The sequence below is a fragment of the Mus pahari genome, chromosome 15 (genome assembly GCF_900095145.1).
Source record: "Mus pahari chromosome 15, PAHARI_EIJ_v1.1, whole genome shotgun sequence".
In the NCBI taxonomy this organism is placed as follows: domain Eukaryota; kingdom Metazoa; phylum Chordata; class Mammalia; order Rodentia; family Muridae; genus Mus; species Mus pahari.
The window spans coordinates 77,105,007-77,125,977 of NC_034604.1; the positions used below are offsets into that span (position 1 = coordinate 77,105,007).

Sequence of the window (20,971 nt, forward strand, 5' to 3'; positions counted from 1 at the left end):
TGTCCTGGAACTCACTCTGTAGACCAGGCTGGCCTCGAACTCAGAAATCCACCTGCCTCTGCCTCCTGAGTGCTGGGATTAAAGGCGTGCGCCACCAAGCCCAGGTGTATACTAACTTTTTAAATCTTCAGCACTTCAAACAAAAGACCATGAGGAATAACATCATTTATTGTTTACTTTCCAGCATTCAAAATATTAAATTGAAATTCAATCCAATATAATGAATTGCATAAGCAAAGCATACTAGAAGGATACAAGTGATAAAATATATTTATACTAGGCATAAGTAGAATATTAGGAAACCTAAGACAAGACTCTAACTGAAGGCTTCAAGGTGAAATTCACAATGGACAGGAAGTCTTCCATTACAGACAGGGAAAGAATAAAGCAGAAAATCAAACACCTTAGAGTTTAGACTTAATGATCATAAGAAAAAAACTACCTACCTGCAAGCTTCCTATTAAAAACGGTTTTGATTGAAATGATTAAACGTCTAAGAAATTACTCGACATGGGGAATGAAAATTCTTCTGTGCCCAAGTAGAGTAGGAAGAGCAAGGAGAGTAGTAGGTGGTCAGGCCTCCCTGCAGAGTCTGGGCACTGGAGCAAGGTACGCTGGAGTTCAAGTCAGCAGAGAAGGTAGAGACTCTTCTACGTCCTTTCCTAGCCCCAGAGGCCTTTCACTAAAACGAGAAACTGCTAGTTTAGAATAAGCGTGGGGTCTGAAGGATGAGACCCTCAGTGCTTATCAGATGGAGACTACTGCCAGGTCTTAAGACGCTGGACCAGCTCACATGGACACTCCACTTTTGTTTTACATCTTATTTAATTCTCTATAGTATACAGAAATGCTTATTTTACTGTGACAGGTTTTGGTCACTAAATCTGATACAACTGTATCACTCAAAGAGTGACTTTTGAATATACACATTGTCATACATGTGTATTCCCTAAAAGGTTCTCGACTGTTCACGTTTGATTACATTGCTTTTTAATGTTTGCTCTGTTTTGTGTCCCTATACCTTGGCAAGAGCAAGAAAAGTTGATTAGGCAACCAGTACAACTAGGTGGAGTCTACGGTGGCTTGACTGTTCTTTTGGCTTTAGTTTCTACTTTGGTCATTGATGTTGAGATAAATTATCAGTAAAACAAAACCAACACTGAAACTCTAATATTGAAATTTCCAGTACCTGTGAAGGTGCATGCACACACACACACACACACACACACACACACACANCAACGAAGTAGATGCTCACAGCCAGCTATAGGATGGAACACAGGAGGAGCTAGAGAAAGTACCCAAGGAACTGAAGGGGGCTGTAACCCTGTAGGTGGAACAACAATATGAACTAACCAGTACCCCCTGAGCTTGTGTCTCTAGCTGCATATGTACCAGAAGATGGCCTAATCGGCCATCACTGAGAAGAGAGGCCCCTTGGTCTTGCAAACTTTATATGACCCAGCACAAGGGAAGTCCTGGGCCAAGAAGTGGGAGTGGGTGGGTAGGGGAGCAGGGGTTGGGGGGTATAGGGTACTTTGGGGATAGCATTTGAAATGTAAATAAAGAAAATTTAAAACAAAATCAGCCACAACAGAAACAAAATCAATCAATCAATCAAACAAACAAAAACCCTTGCTTCTGCTATGTTTCTGTTATCTGTATGGGAACATAAAACCTTGGAAACTCCAGTGGTTCCCTTGGAGTCCTGATATCAGTTCACATCAATACTGCACACAGAGGCAAATGTCCAAGAATATTTTTCAGGAACACATTGTAAGCAGAACTCATCAAGAGCTCTGTGAGCAGTCTTAGTTTTCCTATGACCATGATATGTGCCTACATTTTTTAATAACTAGAGGGAAAAATTGTTCATAGACAATACATGTTTAAGAAGGAAAAAAAGGAAAAAAGAAGGGAACAGAGATTTTAAAAATCTTCAATAGGTTAAAATCAGTGTGCCAAAAGAATGAGCTAGAGATGAACTCTCATAAAAACATCTGGGGGGTGGGATTAAGAAAAATTCTTAGAAAATGTACACTATAAGATTACATGAGTTGAGGTAGGCATTTGTAATTGCTGAATTTCATTTTATCAGTCTTAGCACTAAGAGAATAAGAATTCTAGAGCAAAATAATATTTGAACAACCTGGATACTTTATTCTGTGTTATGGATACCCAAGGTAAGGGTAATCGTTTTTGAGATTTCATTTGAAAGGTGTGGACTGATTCCAAGAATTACTGGGTAACTTCAGGACTCAGGGTTTTCAAAATGTGTCTAAAGATATAATTGACTTCTCATTAAGTAAAAGGCTTTTCAAGTTCAAAGTTCCATGGTCCAAGATGGTCCAAGATGGGGCTTTGACATTGTCAGAATGTGAAGCTAAATAGACTCAGTTGAGTTACCCACCCAGCAGTCAGATTTTCAGTTGTTTTTGTCAAGTCTCTTCACAAATTGTTGTTCAAATTTAGACATCAGTTCCATTCCTAACCATCCTTCAGTTTCTTTTTTTTTTTTTGATTCGTATTTTCATCTGCATATTCTTTTTATATTTTTTATTTAATCTCCATCTCTTAATACTTTTGATGATACTCTGCAAATTCTTTTCATTTGACCATACTACCCTCCATATGCCCAGTCTAGTCTGATATTGTAAGCTAAACAGTGTCAGGCCTGTTATGTCCTTCAATGATGCATCAGTAAATTTAGTGCCTTCAAAGGAAACTTGGAAGCAAGGATTTCTCTGACATATCTGTAGCACTTTCAGTTGAAGGCCATCATCTCTGTCCCCAAATATAACACCATTTCTACCCTCTGGCTTTAGACACTTGCTTCTAAAATCATCCTATTAAGGAAGTTCATATATTTCCCACCTGTGCCTGGCTTTAAGGATCATGAAAAGTCCTCTTTGGATTATCAAATAAAATTTCTTAAGATGAGTAACCATGCCCCAAATCAGCTCTACCACAAACAACTGTAAACTCCCCCCATTGTACTGTTTCTTCCCCATGTTCCAGCTTCTTTTACATATTTACTTTTTTTCCTCCTTACACTTTTTCCTCAATGGGCCTTCACTGGGTCTCCAGGAACATTAGTGCACACAAGACAAAATATACTTAATTATTATTTCCTCTAGAGTTATGTCTCACTACTTAAAATTAAATATAGCTTTTAAAAATATTTTTATTTGTGCTTTTAAAAATATATTTTATTGATTCTATTTTTGAGCACATATTGACTTGTTTAAAAAAGATAAAGAGGTATAAGGATATGTTCTATGGGGCGTGGTGAGATATGGGGAAAGGGTGCCATGGTGAGCCCATGCCAAGGCATCCTTTATCCCTGAGGGACCAGTCATGTAGACAGTATAGTATAGAATAGAGTTTATTCACTGCATGGAGAAGGGAGTTAAGAGGGTAGTAGAGGCATATAAAGGTACAGAGAGGAAGAGAGTAGAGAAGTAGGGACTGGCCATGAACAAGTGGAGAGAGGGGGGAAAGGAATGGGTAGAGAAGAGGAGAAGCAATAGAACAAGAGGCAAGAGAGGGAGGCAAGAGAGCAAGACAGACGAGAGAGAGAGAGAGAGAGAGAGAGAGAGAGAGAGAGAGAGAGAGAGAGAAAAGAAGAGAAAGAGGAAGAGGAAGAGGAAGAGGAGGGAAAAAAAACACTCAAATCACTGACAGGATCTAACTGAAATCTCAAGAGTGATATAATGAACCAATTCTTGGGACATTTCCCTCCCCCTAATCCACAAACACAAGCACACAGGCACCAAAAAGCATGTAAAAGTAACATATAATGGATGGGGTGTGTCTCAAGGAGAGCACAAATTTAGCATGTGTGAGGGAGGCCCACACTGAATCCCCAAACAGCTGTACCTACAATGTTTCACCAGCATCCCAAACTCCCATCAACCATGCTGTCAGATGACCCTGAAACACAGATATGTGAAGGTAGGCAAACACTACCACCACACCACTACCCCAGGCTGTGCACTCAGTTCCTTAACTGGAAGTTCTCTACCAAATGGAGAGAAAAACGAGCACACAGCCAGAGGGGAGCTGCTATCTGAGAAAAAAGTAATTTCTTGAAATTTAATCCTTTCACCTCACAAATATTTAATACAAAGATGGCAACAACATGAACTGTTGGGTGGTTTTCTTTGAACTTCAACATAAAGCAGCAAGTGGCTGGAAGGAAGGGTGATGGTGGATGTACAGCCAGCAGGGAAGAGTGCACTGTCTGCAGGTCATGAGAGGAACAGCATTCACAAAACCCTACTCAAGAGACTAGAAAGAAAGAGACGCTGTCCTAAGAACTGCTAATATGGAATGGGGGACTACAGAGTACCACTGCTGATACTCTTACAAGACAGGGGAGCTGACTGTCCATGGAAGCCCAGGTAAAGATAATTAGGAAAATTTCCTCTAGGCAGCAACAAAAGCAAAATATTAGTACATCTTATTTATCAGAAAAGTCTCCAACTAAACGTTAATTTTTAGCATAGAGTGACTAGAAATGAATATTATAGACAAGATATTGCAACAGGAAACAAGAAAAAATGATAATATACGCATTAAATCCAGGGCAGATATTTTCAAAGTTGCTGACCTGGAAAGTCGCGTGGTTTGATTCTGACCCTGGCAAAACCAATTATGAGCTAACCATAGGAAGGCCAACATTATGCAAAAGTAACACAATTTTGATGAAGTGCTACCTAACAGTATTTTGAATTTAGGTGGCCAGGCAAACAAAATAAAAGGCATCTACAAATTTCCAGGCAAAACAGACAGAATGCCACTACACATTTATGTCAAATGTTGATGGCAGCATTTCAGATCTAATGCATGATTTGTTTGTCTTTATTTGTCTCACTGTTGCCAAGCTTCCGTGGAGACAGCTGGCAGACCTCAGACACATCTGGATGTTGTAATAGTGCAGTGCAGCATCTCAAGACACAGATACCTACAGAGCCACAATCATCTAATCTACCCTACAAGCAGCACTCTCTGGGAGGGTTCAGGATGAGCTCCATGTCACTAACCCTAAAATCATAGCACAGAGAAGTGGGGTTTCTTATTTCCTTAAAATAATCAACAGGATTTCCAACAATTATTTGTAGTTAACAATAAAACTAATTATCAGGATAAAATAAAGATCTTAATAAGAATATAAAACAACACAGATTGTTTTATACAGAAATTTTAAAGAAGATCCCTAGAACTGTCCTGCTTAGCCAATATGAATAAAAGAAAATGCAATTCGTATTACTAATCAGGAAAATGTACAGCTTTAAATCATAAAAAGCTGCCCTAACTTCAGTGAACACATGTAAGTAAATACAAACTTCATATTTATTTCGGGGAGAATAAAAGACATATAATCAGAATTTAAAATAGCAATTAACTTCAAGGATAAGATTTAAAATAAAGATTAAGTATACACATTTATTAAATCATTAGTATTCACAGTAATGAACAAAAAGTGAACTTATTTTTTAAATTACAAAGAAAACATGGCATGTAACACAAATATAAAAGTCCATAAAATAACTGTATGAAATTATATATCTAAGAGACACATTTTAAATAAGATATTGCCTTGGGATATATATTGTCAGTTCTTACTGATATGGTGGTACATTTATTCTTAGAAGCTATAAATAAACGTGATATAATCTATTCATTTACTCAAAATATAAAATAGCCAAGCTAAATAAAGTTACTCTTGTCAGGAACGTGTTGTCTCTTCCTTCAGGTTGAAGCAAACGTTGAATACATCCCTCTGTACCTCTAACATCAATGAATAAGTGACTGACGTGAGCAAGGCTTATCTGTGTCTGTCTGTAGTGTATGCTGCCAAGTGATGTCACTGCGGTAGCAGACGGGAATAAGCAGATTATTGCAGTAACTAGGAACAAACGAAACATTTGGGGTTTTGCATGGACAGATTTACACACTGTCTGTCAGATAAAGCACAGTTTGCTGCTGCTTACACAACAAAAGTGTGCCTGACAGCTTTCTCCCGGGTTGAATATCTGATTACATAAACAGGCCATTCCCCACCATTCCTAAAGACTGACAGTCTGTCTTAGTTGAAAGTGCAATTTCAAGCTATCAGCTTTTCTGTCTTGCACACTAGGCTGATTAACATCAGAATACTTGCTGGAGGTCCAATCAGCTTTACCAATCCCAGAATTCTCAGCCATATAAGAACTAGTGGACATGATAGATACAGACAGTTGAATGCTCCTGAGGCACACACTGAAGAGTAAATGCTTTCAGGATATTTATATGTATATATGTATCTATAGTAGTATGTGTAAAGTAATTAAGGAATAAAATGGTGGCAGTTTAAGCTAATGATTTTATTTACAAAATTAAAAGACAACATGGCCATACCAACTATTCACATATTACTATTCTTTCAGCTGCCATCCCATGAAGAATACAGCAATGACTGAGCACAGTCACATCAAAGCACAGCCCAAGGAGAAATGATGCCAAAAACTTATTTCCACTAAGTAACACCTTTGCCTTCATTCCAGGATACCACAAAGCCTATACCACCACTACCTGTCTCTGAATCAGAAATATGGCCTGGAACATTCCTTAGCAGAGAGAGGATAGTTGGTCAAAATACTCATACAGATAAATGTTATGAGACCACCAAAAATTAGGGATTCAACTTTTTTTCTAAGCCCTAATAATGGTAGTTACATAATTACTACTACCATAGTCGTTGAGATTCTCCCCAACTACAAATTATGCTGGTTGATATTTTGGTTCTTTAATAGTTGAACACCTCTCAGCAAACACAAGCCCTCCACTCTCCTGCACGGGAAAGCCTTTCAGGTGCCACAGCTGATCAGCTGATCAACAGAGTCTCTTCTAAGACAACAGTTACGAACGATATCACTGAAAATATTAGCTACACTCACTGTTACTGGTTTCACACTATTTGGAAGTTGTTGCATGAAAAAGACCCAAGGAATCTTCACTGATAACTTATGTAACTAACTGCCTCTTAAACATTTCCTCAGAACCAGACGTGGGGGTTTGCTGAGAAATACAAAGATAAACGGGATATGGAACCCATCTTTATGGTATGGAAAATGGTATGGTGTGGACAAGTGATGCACATAGAGATATTAGGTTTCAAAGCAATAATTTTTTTTCTCTTGCAGATTCAAATATCAGTCTACACAGACATTGAATGCATGCATTCTCAGAAAAATATGCTCTGTCACACACTCTACACCTCATCTTTATTTATCATCCTGATTTCATACAAAAATCCATCTCAATCTAACCATGATTATTTTTTTGCATATGAAGCACAATCCTGAGCGTTGTACACATAAAACCTGAATTTATCTACAATTCACCTATCCTTTCCCCCTATCCTAAGACTTGCCTGTTAACATTCCACTTACAATGTCTTGCTGCCTGACACTACAGAGTGCTTTCCTTTCTCATTTGTCTCTCGACACCAACACTAAGAAGTCATCTTAGGAATAGGTTTGAAAGTTACAAGGGTGAGGCTACTTACAACAGTAAACAATCAGAAGTCACAGACACAATAGTGTTTCTAGTAATTTCAGCTATAACTTTCAAACATGCATAGTAGACGAGCCAGATGACATATGATGCTGTAGGTCATCTCTGATGGATCCCTCAGAAATATCAATGTTATTGCTTTTATCTTATTATGTACCACACTTCATAACGGTATACTGCAGAGCACAATAAAAACTACTCCACAGCTTGAGTACATATTAAACAGGTCAAGAGTTACCGTAACAAATAACTTACTCTCTAGGTCCATTAATAACACATCTTGTTGTTCATATAAGGAAAGTTTTTTTTACAGATGGAGTGGCATCCCTGGGAAAATGCATGCAGATTGAAAGCTCTGGATATACCCGAGTCTTCCTTCCTGATTTCCTAGGTTGACTGCTACCTTGTGGTCCACGACTTTCAAAGACTCATGGAAAACCCCGATTAATGGAAACAGTGAACAGCATCAAAATGAGAAGCCACAGTCAGTGGAAACTGAAGACCTGCCAATCTGCTGAACTGAAGCTCCACAAGCAGCAGGCAAGGGCAAAGGAAAGCAGCAGCATTAGACAGGACCATGGGGCACTCACTCTCTCAAGGGCGGTGTCAGTGCACAGGAAACAACTGACAGAGGCGATGTCATCAAGCTCTATTAAAGCACAATGACAATCTTGGAGCTATTACAAAGTAGATGCTTTCCACACCAAATCAGCTCGGTGTGAGCACTGCCATGACAAAGGAGCAAACAATAGAAGGAGGACAGATAGGAGCAAACGGAAGGTACCCTGTATGTACTGTTTATTGAAGCTCGTGTGGGGGTTAAAAGTGCAGATGAATTCTTTAAATTCAAACAAAACATGGATGTTTAACCAACTTCATTATGTCTATTATTTGCAAGCAAACAAAGGAAGGCGGAAGTGGAGAAAAGGAAGGCAGAACAACTAGTTAGCCAGGATAATAGCAATGAAGTCAATGGCTCGACAGTACAGGTTCAGGACATGGCTTTGCCATCTACATAGAAAATGAAGAGACACAGTCAAACAAACAAACAAGTCACAGAAAGTGACTCAAATGGTTATCAAACACAAATCCAGATGAGGATTTTTAAAATGTATTTTATTTCTTTTTAAACAAATTGTTAACTGTCTGACTCCATCCCAGGATATATTATCCATCTGCCATTCCAAAAATGAAAGTAACACAAGAGCATTTTATGAGCCATGGATTTCCCTAGAGGTCAGCCAACGCCTGGCACCTAACAGGTACCAGATCAATGGAAGGAACTTTTTTTTTTCTTACTTTAGGTATAACAGAAAGTTTGAGTGCGCTTAATACTGACAGCTATAAAGCAGCTCAAGAACTACTCAAGTCCAGAGTTGTGATTTTTCTCCTGAAATTAGCAGATAGAAACAAATTATTCACAAATTACATTAATCGATGCTGCTCTAGTCATCTGAAACATGTCCAGTATTAGCATCTGATATGCCTACAGATAGTCGTTGCTACGGGTGCACATGAAGCACTGTAATTGGTTTAAATCAGCCTGGCCCATCTGTCTTTAATACTCTTATTACAAGGCAGTAAGCAAAGAACTATTAGAGCTGCAGTATAAGCTGTAAGATCTTTACCCGTTCTTAAATCATTTAAAAATAATGAGAGCTTTAGCCTTTATCTAATTAACGAGTGCCTTCTTTGAATTAGAAAAACTGTATCATTTAGCCCACGGTTGTTTAGTAAATTGGCTTGGTGGCATGGAAGCTAATCCAGGGTAGCAGTTTCAGGGTCTTATCCCTGGCTTCTTATTACGTGAATTATAATTCAATGATCACCTTAGATCATGGGCTATTCATAAATCAGAAGCCTGACATCAGATGAAAAATTGTATTAATATATGAAACTTATTATATAGTACAAACTGCTCTCTTGATAAATTACATTGTTCAAACTTGACAATGATTGCATTTAAAACATTATTCCTGTTTGCTGTTTTACAGACTGAAACCTCTTCATGAAAAATTTACAATGCTCCTCTGTGTTTTGGAGTCAGAGGGCAATCGCAGCAAATGGCGACAGGACCATCCTTTAGATTTGCTGCAGCAGATGAGGACAGAGCACACTTGTAAGGACAGGGAGAGGCCCTCAGCTGGTGCCCAGGATCTGCATTTCTGGCCTTGTGAATATACTAATTGTCCTCACCAACAGAAGCACTGTAAATAATAAAATTTTAATTTCAGCTTATTGGATTGCTCTCTTCTCCTATGTAGGTATTCCATAGAAATTTATAGTCATAAATGTTTCACAAAAATTTATAGCACAAGCAATAAATAAATAAATAATAAATAAATAAATAAAAATTAAAAAAAATGAAGGGGCAAGGCCATGAAGTTGAATTTGAATTGAGGCTGAGCTCCTCAGACGATGCGTTATGACAAATGCTTTTCGCCAAGGCTGACTGGGTAACTCAAGCTGTAGTTCCATATTATTTACATTAATTACATGAAGGCTGCTTTGTTAATGGTACATTCTGGTGTGGGTCGCAGCATGATATGCTAATGACCTAAGAAAAATCTGCATCTCCAATATTTATGATAATTTGTAATAGAAAATAGGGTTGCTTTTATTTCTTTCTCCTCACTACAAGTAAAGTCGGTACTGAACAATTTTATTCTGAAAAGAAAGAAAAAGTTCTAATCATCAAGACATTTAAATTCTATAAACAAAGAAAAGAGTCTTATTGTAAGGGTGTTGTCACAGACTCTGACAGAGTGCTAATGTGTCAGTTCTCCACATGCCTTTCAGTATCAAGTTGAATTGAATAAAAGAAAGCAAAAGCATAAAGAATAACTTCCTCCACCAAATATCTTCTGCTATTAGTGTTTCTGCCTTCTATCTTTGCAGCTACATAAACATGAAATGAGAGACGCTTCAAATAAATACACTTAATTTCCAGTAAGTTGCATTCATAACATGAAAGCTGAGGACGCATTTGCCAGCATGCACTAGTTATCTCTATAAAGCTACATAATCTGGGGAAATTTAAGGTTGGATCACATATTTTTCAAAGATTAAAAAGATTAATACACATTAAATATTAGCATATTTTAAAATATTATTTTATGTATTCTATTTTAATTATTGGTTAGATTTTGAATACTTTTTCAGCAATATGCATCAACAATACACATATGATTTGACATGCTTTTTTACAAATTAATAACGCCTGTTGGAATAAAAGTTCCTACAAATGTAATCAGTCTATCAGCTATAACTACAAAGTCATTTGGGAAAACCTATGGAGAGCCTACTTTGAAAATTCTGTACATCAGAAATTGAGCCCATATTATTAGGCATCAGTGTAACTAAACACAATCTACTAATGGAGAACTTGCCATTTTAAAACATCAGTGTTTAGTTTTCTAAAATAATACAGATATTTAAAGAAAACATAAAATAGGGTGTTCTACAGGAGAGAGAAACAGAATAAATTAAGAATAAAAAGAGTGCTGCAGGATAGTGTTTTCAAAACATGAAAAAGAAGTTGCACCCATAAAATCTTAACATAATTACCTCTAATAAGCCCCGCACAGTGGTGACACCAGCAGACTGGCAGGCACCTCGGATAACAGCAGCTGACATACACATGTGGAGGTAAGGAAAATCACACAAGGTCTCAGCCCTAGAGGAAGAGCTCCAGGCCAACAAGAGCTGTCGACAGAGGAAGAATCAGTTTTCTTCAGAGACTAATAGCCTAGTAGGTTATCAAATGCCAAGAGGTCAACCTTGAACACATATACATATGCAATATTAAATGGACTCAGCATACTGTATTTATGTGTGTGTATATGAATGTATAATAATAATAATAATTTATAAAGAGGCCGTGCAGGTGAGAGGGAGTGGAGAGCAACACAACAGCTGAAGCGGTTAGAAGGAAAGGTGGGAATTATATAAATAATACAGTATTTATCAGTAGAATCCAAAAATGAAAGTGCCGATAAGAATAAAAAGACGACAAAGAGGAGAGTAACATCGCGTTAAGCTGTCAACACCACTGGTTTATACAAGCTGAGATTTACTGGGACTGACCAAACTCAGGTCCCGTGCTCTAAGCTGCAAGGAGTGCTTGGTGCTAGATCAACCTTGCCACCATGTTCCCAGTGGGCATTTGTATGCTCTGTGTGTTTGGCTCTACGGTTAGATGGACTGCCATAGAAAAAGACACAAACAAAGCTAAACAATCTTGGGAAGATAACAGGGCGACTATTGTGAATTTCAGGGGTGATCTGAAAGCTAAAGCTCAGATTCCTCATGCTTGCATCAAGAATGGCACATGCCCTCTTATCTTCCATGTTACACATTTTAAAGGCATGAAAAGAAATTTTGTTTCTTCTGAAATTTGTGTTAAATTTGTGTTTGTGTTAAATTACAAATATAAAGTATGTTCAATACTTTTACTTCCACATAGGTAGATTATAATTTTGTAAGCAGCAGAGACATTCTTTGAGGAAATAATAATCTTATAGACTTAATTCAACATAAATTATGATCGAGGAAGGAAAACGAAGTGCATTCATGTCCATGACTTCCAGATGACAGTAAAACAAATCTTTTGAGCCTCTGTATGACTCTTTAAATCATAAAACTTCACCTCCCATGCCAGGAGAGGCAGACCAACTTAGAATGTTAAAACTGCTAACTTCATCTTATAACAGAACCACAGACATGCTGGGGCCTATGGCTTGTTCACCCATCTGCTAATGAACATTTACACACTCCCAAGTATGAGGAAGGTAGGATCAGGAGTCTACCAAATAAATAATCAATAAATTCTATGAACGTAAAGGAGCTTTTTTAGAACTTTGCTTCAATGCACAAAACAGAGAACTCCCTGTTAATTATTCTATGAAACAAATAGGCCATAAAAGTGTGCTAAAAATCATAGTATTTACAAACTGTTAAAGACAATAGGAAATGACTAAGCAGCATTAACTGCAAGCACTCTGACAATTCCATAGAGCTGTGACTTTCTTCTACGGAAGACACAGAAGCTTTTATGCATCGTTTTCCTTTCCTGCGCACAAAGTTGGGGATTCCCAGCAAGACCATGCGCCAGTCACCAGAATTTACATGTGAAAATTAGCCACATTAGATGCTTAGGAAAAGTCCTAAGGGTCCATAATTTGAATTAAATTATGGTATTAATTAATTTGACTAATTCACTAAAGGAGAGGTTGTCTGTGAAATTACATAATAAACAAAATCCCATAGAGAACAAGACTTAAGAAAAATTAATGAATATATTTCATATGTGAAACATTTTTATCTTAACATCAACTAGTTGTCTGCCACAGACGTTGCAAGTGTTACTGGTTATAGACTTGTGACTAGTCCTTGATTACGATGATGTAGACAGGTCCTTTAGACTAGCCATCCTGGTCCCTCCATTAGGCTCAGTAGCATACAGTAAGGAGAACCTGTGTTCAGTTTCTTCATTCACTCTGTGGAGTAAGAGAGCAACAGGGACAGGCTATGAGGACAGACGCCATGAGAAAAAGGCAGCTGTCCACTGCTCACTTCCCAGGAAGGGAGGTTCCAGGTTTACACTGACTTCCAGGGTTTAGAAGATTAAGTTAGGAAGCGGGAGAAAACAGTTTTCTAAAATTATGTTACCTTTAATATAAAAAGTACATTGTCTATAGATAGTCTTCATTCATATGATGAAAGGTAATTGCTTCAAATTTAAATAAGAAATGTTAAAATAGTCTTAGTTTGATAAATCTGCTTGCCAACTTGACATAACAGTGTCATAGCCCTTTTAAAAGAGTATAAATACTATTTTCTCCCCTTAGACATTTGCAGATTTCTTAGTGATTCAGTATTATTCACTTGAAAAAATCAGTGAAATCAAATCCACACCGAATACACGTGAGTGGCTGTATGAGCACATGGATCTGTGTTGGCATAGGCATGCATACTTAGATAAGCACAGCCTTTTAACTGTACAAGGGTCTAGGTTTCACTGCTTGAGGACAGCACAGACAGCTGTCAATTCTGCTGAAACATGTCCCTAAAGGGCAGGTGAAGATGACCATGTGACACAGCCATGTGGCTGCAACCTGTTTCAGGTGCATGCTTACTGACCTCTGCCAGAGTCCTCCTCTGACTGTGACAGCCGAGTGGCTCCCTCTTACGTAAGACTACTCTGAACTTTGTTCAGAATGCCCTGGTGTTTCTGACAACTTGTACATGCCAAATAATTCAAAAACAATTCCAAATGATGCTAAGGACACTTTGCTCTGTCCTGCCCTCTCTTGGTGAGTGTGTCCTAGGTAATAAGCTGTGGCCTCTGGCCATTTTCTCAGAATGCTTACAATGAGAACCCATTCATCTAAATCTGCTGGCAAAAGGAATAAAATAAATCAAGAATTTCCCAAATATAACAATATTTGTGTTCACTAGATAATTGATGACTGCTGCTGTACTAATTAAAACCCATCTGAGTTTCATTAATCTTGGTCACCAGGACCGACTGCCATGCACCACACCTCATGAGGTCCTCTCGCCCTTGCACTCCAGCCACACACCGGTGGCCTCGCTCCTAACCCTGCTGGAGAGAATAAACAATGCAATGGAATATGTATAGCAAGCAAGCACATGTAAAGCTGAAGTTATCTGGACATGTTTCAAATGGTCAGACTATAAATATTAGAAAGAGCAGAACATATTATGAATATATTTACTTGTATTCTATGTAAAAAACAGAATGTGTCAGCCACTTTTCATATAAATCTGTGAAATAGCTAGAACTGATGTTACCAACTGATGACCTGTATCATATTGTTGAGTACAAATCCACACAAGGAACAAGTATGGACTTTCCATCAAGAAACACATTATTTGCTGGTCAGAGACTAAGTCAGCATTGCTAGGCATGATGCTCACATGAATCCTTCCATAGTCTCTCTGTGACTGGCAGTCTAGGATAGATACTCTGGAGGTCTGTACACTGCTTAACTGAGTCACAGGACACGAAGGCTGACAAGGCCACATCATCTTCACAGCACACAACATTTTATTTGCAATACGCTCTCTTAGACACTGAAGGACCATGGTCTCAATTTACTCCTGAAAATGCCGCTCTAGAGTAAATAGTACAGTTTTCCTTTTGAACAGGAATGCTCTGGTTAAGAAAAGTGAAATGTCTCAATGTCTCATCCACAGTCAAACTCATGGGTGGCTCAAAGCCAGGCTCTGGCATTTAAGTATAAAACATGAAATAGTCTTGTAAGACCACATACTACTAATACTTATATCACAAATATAACCCCACCCCATGTTTCATCTTGGCTTACTTAGAGACTTGATATGGTGATGTCAGTTACAGGCAAACACAGAAATCCAGATCCAGACAGAACCCCTCTGAAAACAAGGCACTGGGAAGGAAGTGACTGGCAGAGTCTAGCAACCATGCAGATGTTAGAAATAAGAATGGGGTGCAGAAATGTAATGATCTTACCATGCAATTCTTGCTGATAATGCAAAGTCAAACCTTATGGTTTGGGGGAAAAAGAAAAGCTTAAGACTGGAAAGTATACATATATTGTATAAAACATTTTATAACTGTATTTGTTATAGCTTTGGATTCTTGTTTCTTAAGGTGAAGAATATGATATTCATGGAAACTAATGAATAAATAGCTAATTCAAAATATTTTCATCACTAGTGTGAACATGTTCACTTAAAACAAGGAAGAAAAAGAGAGCGTGCGCGCATGCGCGCACGTGTGTGTGTGTGTGTGTGTGTGTGTGTGTGTGTGTGTGTGTGTGTGTGAGAGAGAGAGAGAGAGAGAGAGAGAGAGAGAGAGAGAGAGAGAGCGCACGAACATATCTGAGGACTCTCCACAACCTTTCTACCACAAGAGCCCCTCACATGCTAACCCAGTGTCTCAGAAGGTAAATATGCTACTGCTTCAGATCATGAATAGCATCTCCTCATATGGGAAAGAATCAAATGACAAACGAGAACTCAATCTCAACATTTGAAATTCATTTATTAAGCTTTTTTGTGGCCTTTAGATATGAAATCAAACAATTGCTTAGGAGCCCTGTATGGGTATGAAGAACCCAATTTGTAATATTACAAAATTTGCGCACTGTAAGGCAGAAGTATTCTGTAGAAATTTTAAAATGAGATATATTATGAATTTGAAGAGTTTACTAGAAATCTAGCTGGAGAAGATAGGATGCGTTCATATACATCCACACATAGGAAAAGGGGAGAAAGAATAGCTTCTCTCGTAAACTAAACATGTCAATTTTAAGTAAAAGGTAATTTCTTTCTTTGAATAAAGGGGACTAATTTAGAGAGCACGTTAGATGACTAGAAAACAGTGTATGGTCACACACTGAAATATGCTGAACATAGGCTCACACACTACACACTGTCAACTTTCCATTAACAAAGGAAAAAAAAAGGAATTAAAAAGATGTCCTTGGTTAAAAAAAAAATAACAACAAAACCCTCAAATAAACAAACAAACAAACAAATCCACAAAGGGAGCATCACCCTCTGTGAGTCAAAAGGCTTGGTGTCATAAACAATTCAAGCCAATGACTTCTGCATAGAATCCAGAACATCCAGGACTCCAGTAGAGGAGGCTAACAAGGTAGAGAACCAGAGATACATGTGGGCTTACATTTCCTTAACTCCTGTCCTATGCTCATGCCTGTTAATACCACACATCTTTATGATGATGCCTGTGACTTACACAACGATCTTGCTATCTGTTTCGTTTATTTATTTCTATTAAAAATATTTTAAAATTAACTATTAATGTAACAAAAGTTATTAATCTATTGTAAAAGAACAAAACAGCTATTGAATCTGCAGAACCCACATACTTTACAGCAAAATAGCCTTGAAAGAGCATTGTCCTAAAGGACAAAGAACACAAAGGAAACCCAAACAGAAGGTCTTCCCTGTAAGCATTTTGAAGGGAAGATTATTTCAGTGTTATTAAAAGTATTCACTATTTAAAGAAACACTATGGCTTCCCCTGCAGGAGACAGAAACCAGCTCCCAAGTTTAGTAAGAGGAAGGACGGGATGGGAGGACAATGCCTCTCAGTACTTTTGAGCAGAGCAATGTTGAACTATGGCAACTGGTTACGGAAATTTCTGAATAATATGACCATATTCTTGTTTTCCCAAGGTTTATAAAGTGGCACTACCCAGGATGTTCAGTTTCCCTTTTCAATGGTGAGGAAAGGAATCCCACGGGTTTGCCCAGGCTACACACTCAGGCAGCAGGGTGTTGTGGGGCTGGACCACTTGTAATCCTGGCATTTGGGAAACTTAGGCAGGAGGATGGCAAGTTGGAGGTCCTGCCTCAGAGGGGAAATAAGGAAGAAGAAGAAGAAGAAAAAGACAAACAATTAAAAAAATTAAAAAAGGCAGGTACTGTGCACTGAGATGTCATAAAGTTCTCCAGGGTCACACTTAAAAGCCACACCCTCCTCCATTCACCACGGAAACTCAATAACTTCTCACTTGGAAATTACCTACAACAGATGGAATGGGGTGTGTGTGTGTGTGTGTGTGTGTGTGTGTGTGTGTGTGTGTGCGTGTGTATGTCAGGATGTGGGGGTGGGAGTGGTGGGGTCAGTAATCGTTCCACTTAGGTCTCTGAGCAGTTAACATTAAAAGTTCCTATCTGTCTGTCTACCTGTCTGTCTGTCTCAGAACTTGATCAAAAGCAGCTTGGCTTATTTTCTTCACGTTATAATTTTTAAGTACTAGCTAAAATAAACAAAAAGCAAGAAAGAGGTGAAACCACATGAATGTATCAAGCGTTTCTCCATTCTGAGGCCTTACTTTAAAGAAAATCAGGTAAGTCAGCCCCTATTTTCTAATTTAAAAACCCTGTTTTCAGTACTTCTGCAAACTGTAAAGTTATAGGATCTAGTTATTCTTACTGGTTTTGAGCTAAAAAGTGTCCACAAATGCTCTGGTATTTAAGTACAAGTGTATCTATGTTTAAAGCCACAGGGACTGGATGAGGAGAAGTTCTGCACCACCACTTCCCGGTGCTTACAGCTCTCTCTAATACTGCTAGAAACTTCAGGTGAAAATTTAGAGACCCAAGACTGACTAAAATTGAATAGAAGTCTTCAGTCGCACAGGGCTCTTTTCTGCCCTTCCGTACCTGGCACCTGAAGGCAGCAGCACGTCCTGTTCTCTTTATGTGGGTCACAGATGGCCCGAGCCCCACGCCTCACTCCAGAGTCATCAATCAGAATCACTTGCCTCTTCTTCCTTCTGGTACTCGCTTTCAGAACTTGCTTCTCAATCACCTCTTGGAAGACTATGCACCCTCAGTCTCTTTCTACTTGATCTTCCATAGTCTATTTAGGGCACAGCAGCACAGGCTTGCTTAACATTGAAGTGTCCTTTACTGGCTCCTATTCAAAACCCCATCCTTGCACACCCTCTGGATCGGTTCACATTTCTTGAAAATAAGAAAATGAACATACATTTCCTTATCTTTTTCATTCAGAAAGTGTCTCAGTTGTTAAATCTAAACATATAGTTTTATGTGAAAATTTTTGAATAGTAAAATTTCAATTGACAAACAATTGGGGAAAGTGATTAACTTGCAGTGAATAAAATGAACACACACACATATCATATATATTTAACAGTCTTGCTCACTCTCAAAGGCATTATTAGATATTATAAATGCATAGTAATTAAATATTTCATTCAAATTGACTCAATCATTCATTGGAAGTGTGCATCTATATTGATGATATTGATAGCAAGTTATTCATAGAAAGAGGTATGGTGTGCTTTAAATAACTTAAGAGTCCAGAAAGAAATGTGGTTTTACAGTGAAATCAAGTTCTGTGACACAGACCTGACTTGACATTCATGGAGCAATGAAGTCCAAGTAGGGGCAAGGCATACATCTGTGGAAAATTTGGATGAAAAGAAGGGAATATGCAAGAAGGAAGGAGAAAGCAAGCACAGTCTGTCGTTGTGGAGAAAGAAAAGGATTCCACGCAGCTGATGTAGACATGAGAGGACTGTGAGGACAATCAGTCAGGAATGGACAGGGGGAAACATGTCTTGGGTTCTCTCAGGCAAAACTTCCTACAATTCAATACTTTCATTATTTCTGATTATATTAGAATTTGTTTCTAAAGATACGGTAGATGTTTAAGTTGATTATACTTTTAATAAAATTATATATTTATTAGATGGGATGTTAGAAAGAAAAAATAAATGGAAGTAAGGTATGGTGGTACATGTCTTTAATCCCAGCACTCGGGAGACAGAGGCAGGCGGATCTCTGCGAGTTCTGGGCCAACCTGGCCTGCAAAGTGAGTCCTAGATAGCCAAGGCTACACAGAGAAACGCTGTGTCAGCAAACAAAGAAAACAAAGTAGGTAAATAAAGAAAATAAATACATGGGAAATCATGGCTTTCAAGAAGTTCCTGGTACTTGGGGAGACAAGACCTCCTCATTCACAAGTTCAATAAATAGTTCTGGCATAAAACATAAGCTAGGGAAAAGTAAAAAGTAAAAAAATGAAAAAGCCTAAGAAAAAGTTTAGGATTCTCTGTCATAGTCTCATTTTATCTACAGTGAGGACTGGCTTATAGAGATCATAAAAATACTGCAGCATTAAAATAATCAGATTCTCTAGTCACATGTCTATGAGAAACATAGACAGCAGGGCCTTACGGCACAGTGTGCCTAAGAACACCTGTAATCAGTTGTTCAAACAAGACATGAAGATGAGCAAGCAAAACATACTTCTATTACATTCTCTCAGGAGAGATACCTTCCTTAAAGACATTTTGGGTTGATGTACAAATTATATTATTCATATATAATGTAAGTTTGATATAATTAATTGTATTTAAAATATCAAAAAATAAACCTACAGAATTGATACTGAATTTAAATCTGTGTAGATTAGTTAATTTGGTGACTTTCCATGAACGTGAATCAGAGCATGCTTTAGGAGAAGTGGCTAAGAGGAGACCACCACACCAGGAGCACATCAGCTCAGCAGGCTCACTTCTCACAGCCTGTGCAGAGACCACTGAGCCTCAAGTACACGGATCTGAGAAGCACACATGTATATTTAGAACTCACACAAAAGTTACTATTAATAACTCGGATGGAAAGAAAAGGAAGCCGATACTACCTGAGGAGTGTGTTTCATAGGTCAAAGCAGACAGAAATAAATCATACTAAAAAACAAAATTCACAAAGGAAAGTTCTCAGGGGTCAAAAACAGGTCAAGATTTCTCAAAATATATACTAATAGCCTAATAAGGGACAATACAGTGTAGAAAGAAAACTCAGTTTATTAAAACATCAGTAAGAACAACTTCGTCATTGTCTAATTCACTGTGAGAATATTTAAGTAAATTAGCAAATGATAGTTAAAACTTGAAATACTTATTATATGTGCAACCATAAATTTCAGTTATGAGATACAGTGTTGTTTCCAAGACACTATAACCCGGGGAGCAACACAGAAAGCGGGCAGCTGGTCAGACTTCTCCAGGGCAGCTCTGGTAGACACTGACGGGAGCAGGCAGCAGGGACCACACCAGCCTATCACTGCTGCACCAGAGAGTGGAGGACATCACGATGCGCCAAAGCACAGCAGCTTGATAGAAAGGATGAAGTCTTTCACACGTGCCATGTAAAACAAACAGCATTCAAACAGCAAAATGTTCATGATTACAAATTGACCATAATTTCTGTGTACAACTTTGTTTTCTAAGAGTAGAAACTTACTTATGAAATGATGGGACTGGTGAGTTTTAATGATCTTGAGATGTCATTTCACTTGTTGGTTGGTTGGTTGGTTGGTTTGAGGGCAGGGTTTACTATGGAGCTCTAGTTCACCTGGACCATGATAGGTACCAGACTGGTCTTAAATTCAGAGATCCACCTACTTCTGGATGAGATTTAAGTCACATACCATGATGCCCAGCTAAACATGAGATTTTTAAGAAATATGTTGGATTCAAAGGCAAAATTTATCTCTTTTCTTTAGTGAGCTTCTGTTGGGAACTAAAAAGGCCCTGGGGAATAGGGGTAAGGGGAAGACCCAAAGCCCACCAGAGTCCCACCTATGTGCTCTGGTCAGTCAGGCGTGGGAGGGCTGCTATCTACCTTCCACCCATCCCTGGGTGGGCACCTAAGCCTCTGACCCACTGTTGTGGGGTGGCAAGGGTCAACGCTAACTGGGAGTCCTGGAGCTACTTTGCTAAAGCCACCAGGGCTATGGGAGAGAGGGAGGGAAGAGAGGTTCCCAACACCTGCGAAGGTAAGTGCAGTGGATCTTGATGAGCAGAGACTCTCTATGGCTTTAGAGCTTTATTATAGA

At 38.4% G+C, this 20,971-nt stretch overlaps 1 protein-coding gene across 4 annotated transcripts in view; it reads right to left on the reverse strand.

Annotated features, from left to right (window-relative positions):
• Znf407 (zinc finger protein 407) overlaps positions 1 to 20,971 on the reverse strand; it is a 403,561-nt gene that overhangs the window by 162,677 nt on the left and 219,913 nt on the right. The window contains exon 5 of one of the 4 annotated variants that reach the window (XM_029547227.1): positions 9,549 to 11,265. The exons of the other annotated variants lie outside the window; for them this stretch is intronic. Within the exon in view, the coding sequence (XP_029403087.1) occupies positions 11,130 to 11,265 (136 nt within the window). The 3' untranslated portion in view covers positions 9,549 to 11,129. Of the gene's footprint in view, positions 1 to 9,548; positions 11,266 to 20,971 lie in introns of those variants that run through there. 4 annotated transcript variants of the gene reach the window in all.